Consider the following 1823-nt stretch of genomic DNA (forward strand, 5'->3'; position numbering starts at 1 on the left):
GGGGCAGGGGGGGGAGGGGGCTGGGCAAGGGGGGCGCCAAGCGGCACCGCAAGGTGCTGCGCGACAACATCCAGGGCATCACGAAGCCGGCCATCCGGCGCCTGGCCCGCCGCGGCGGCGTGAAGCGCATCTCGGGGCTGATCTACGAGGAGACGCGCGGCGTGCTGAAGGTGTTTCTGGAGAACGTGATCCGCGACGCCGTGACCTACACGGAGCACGCCAAGAGGAAGACGGTGACGGCCATGGACGTGGTGTACGCCCTCAAGCGCCAGGGACGCACCCTCTACGGCTTCGGCGGCTAAACTCGATTCCTGGGACAGGTTGCACGCATCTAAAACACAAAGGCTCTTTTCAGAGCCACCCACAAACATCACAACGAGAGCTGCTGATTGCTAAATTTTGATTTTCAAAAGTGCTTTAATACACCTGTAATATCAAAACACTTTTGAGTCTTAACAGTTTTAAGATTTACAAACTGCTACAATGTATTAATTTTTCTAAAAGTCCTAAAAGACCCCGCTCACTGCGACGTGCCCAGTGCGCTAAAGTCAAACATTTAAAGTAATTGCATTAGCTTGTATTACGTATTTAGATAACTTGCCTCACTAGTGAGGACAGTACCGCCAGCAGCGTAACTGCAAAGCACATCGATTGTGTTAAGATGCAGCTCCTAAAGCTGTGACGGTTACAGGACGGAAGTGCTTGTAATTACGTTGGTATTTTTACTCCAATAGGAATGGGACGATTACAATCCTCTAATTTGCATAACGCCCTTATAAATAGGGGGGGGCAGACGCCATTTTTTATGTTGTTGAAGTACGGTTAAGGTCTTGAAAAGAAACTTTTAAGGATGCCTGAGCCGGCGAAATCTGCTCCGGCTCCGAAGAAGGGCTCCAAGAAAGCCGTCACCAAGACGCAGAAGAAGGGCGACAAGAAACGGAAGAGAACAAGGAAGGAGAGCTACTCCATCTACGTGTACAAGGTGCTGAAGCAGGTGCACCCCGACACGGGCATCTCATCCAAGGCCATGAGCATCATGAACTCCTTCGTGAACGACATCTTCGAGCGCATCGCCGGCGAGGCCTCGCGCCTGGCGCACTACAACAAGCGCTCCACCATCACCTCGCGGGAGATCCAGACGGCCGTGCGGCTCCTGCTGCCCGGCGAGCTGGCCAAGCACGCCGTCTCCGAGGGCACCAAGGCCGTCACCAAGTACACCAGCTCCAAGTAAATCTGTTAGAGAGAGATCGACTAAACCAAAGGCTCTTTTAAGAGCCCCCATGCATTCCTAAAAAGAGCTGTAATTGCAAATCATTTTCCCATTTATGAAACCTTATGGACACAGTAAATATGTGTGTTGCATGAACTACAAAATATGGTACAAATCTTGAGCTATAATTTCTCATTTTAAACAACTAACATTTGTAAGAGTAATCAGCAGCTCTCGTTGTGATGTTTGTGGGTGGCTCTGAAAAGAGCCTTTGTGTTTTAGATGCGTGCAACCTGTCCCAGGAATCGAGTTTAGCCGCCGAAGCCGTAGAGGGTGCGTCCCTGGCGCTTGAGAGCGTACACCACGTCCATGGCCGTCACCGTCTTCCTCTTGGCGTGCTCCGTGTAGGTCACGGCGTCGCGGATCACGTTCTCCAGAAACACCTTCAGCACGCCGCGCGTCTCCTCGTAGATCAGCCCCGAGATGCGCTTCACGCCGCCGCGGCGGGCCAGGCGCCGGATGGCCGGCTTCGTGATGCCCTGGATGTTGTCGCGCAGCACCTTGCGGTGCCGCTTGGCGCCCCCCTTGCCCAGCCCCCTCCCCCCCCTGCCCC

General features: G+C 53.7%; 3 protein-coding genes across 3 annotated transcripts in view; 2 read left to right on the forward strand and 1 right to left on the reverse strand.

Annotated features, from left to right (window-relative positions):
- Positions 1-374, forward strand: part of LOC104127235 (histone H4) — a 5328-nt gene extending 4954 nt beyond the window's left edge. The window contains exon 2 of the mRNA XM_035895397.1: positions 8-374. Within this exon, the coding sequence (XP_035751290.1) occupies positions 8-302 (295 nt within the window). The 3' untranslated portion in view covers positions 303-374. The remainder of the gene's footprint in view (positions 1-7) is intronic.
- Positions 375-805: 431 nt separating this feature from the next.
- LOC104127232 (histone H2B 7) lies at positions 806-1275 on the forward strand. The gene has a single exon (XM_009639886.2). The coding sequence runs from the start codon at positions 851-853 to the stop codon at positions 1229-1231; it is 381 nt and encodes a 126-aa protein (XP_009638181.2). The 5' UTR covers positions 806-850; the 3' UTR covers positions 1232-1275.
- A 174-nt stretch (positions 1276-1449) lies between these two features.
- Positions 1450-1816, reverse strand: LOC104127233 (histone H4; the record flags this gene model as incomplete). Its single annotated transcript, XM_035895398.1, has 1 exon — positions 1450-1816. A coding segment is annotated over one exon (295 nt), but the record flags the coding sequence as incomplete, so codon positions are not given.
- Between the last annotated feature and the right edge of the window lie 7 nt (positions 1817-1823).

Source organism: Egretta garzetta, unplaced genomic scaffold, assembly GCF_000687185.1.
Source record: "Egretta garzetta isolate BGI_Z169 unplaced genomic scaffold, ASM68718v1 scaffold795, whole genome shotgun sequence".
Lineage (NCBI taxonomy): Eukaryota > Metazoa > Chordata > Aves > Pelecaniformes > Ardeidae > Egretta > Egretta garzetta.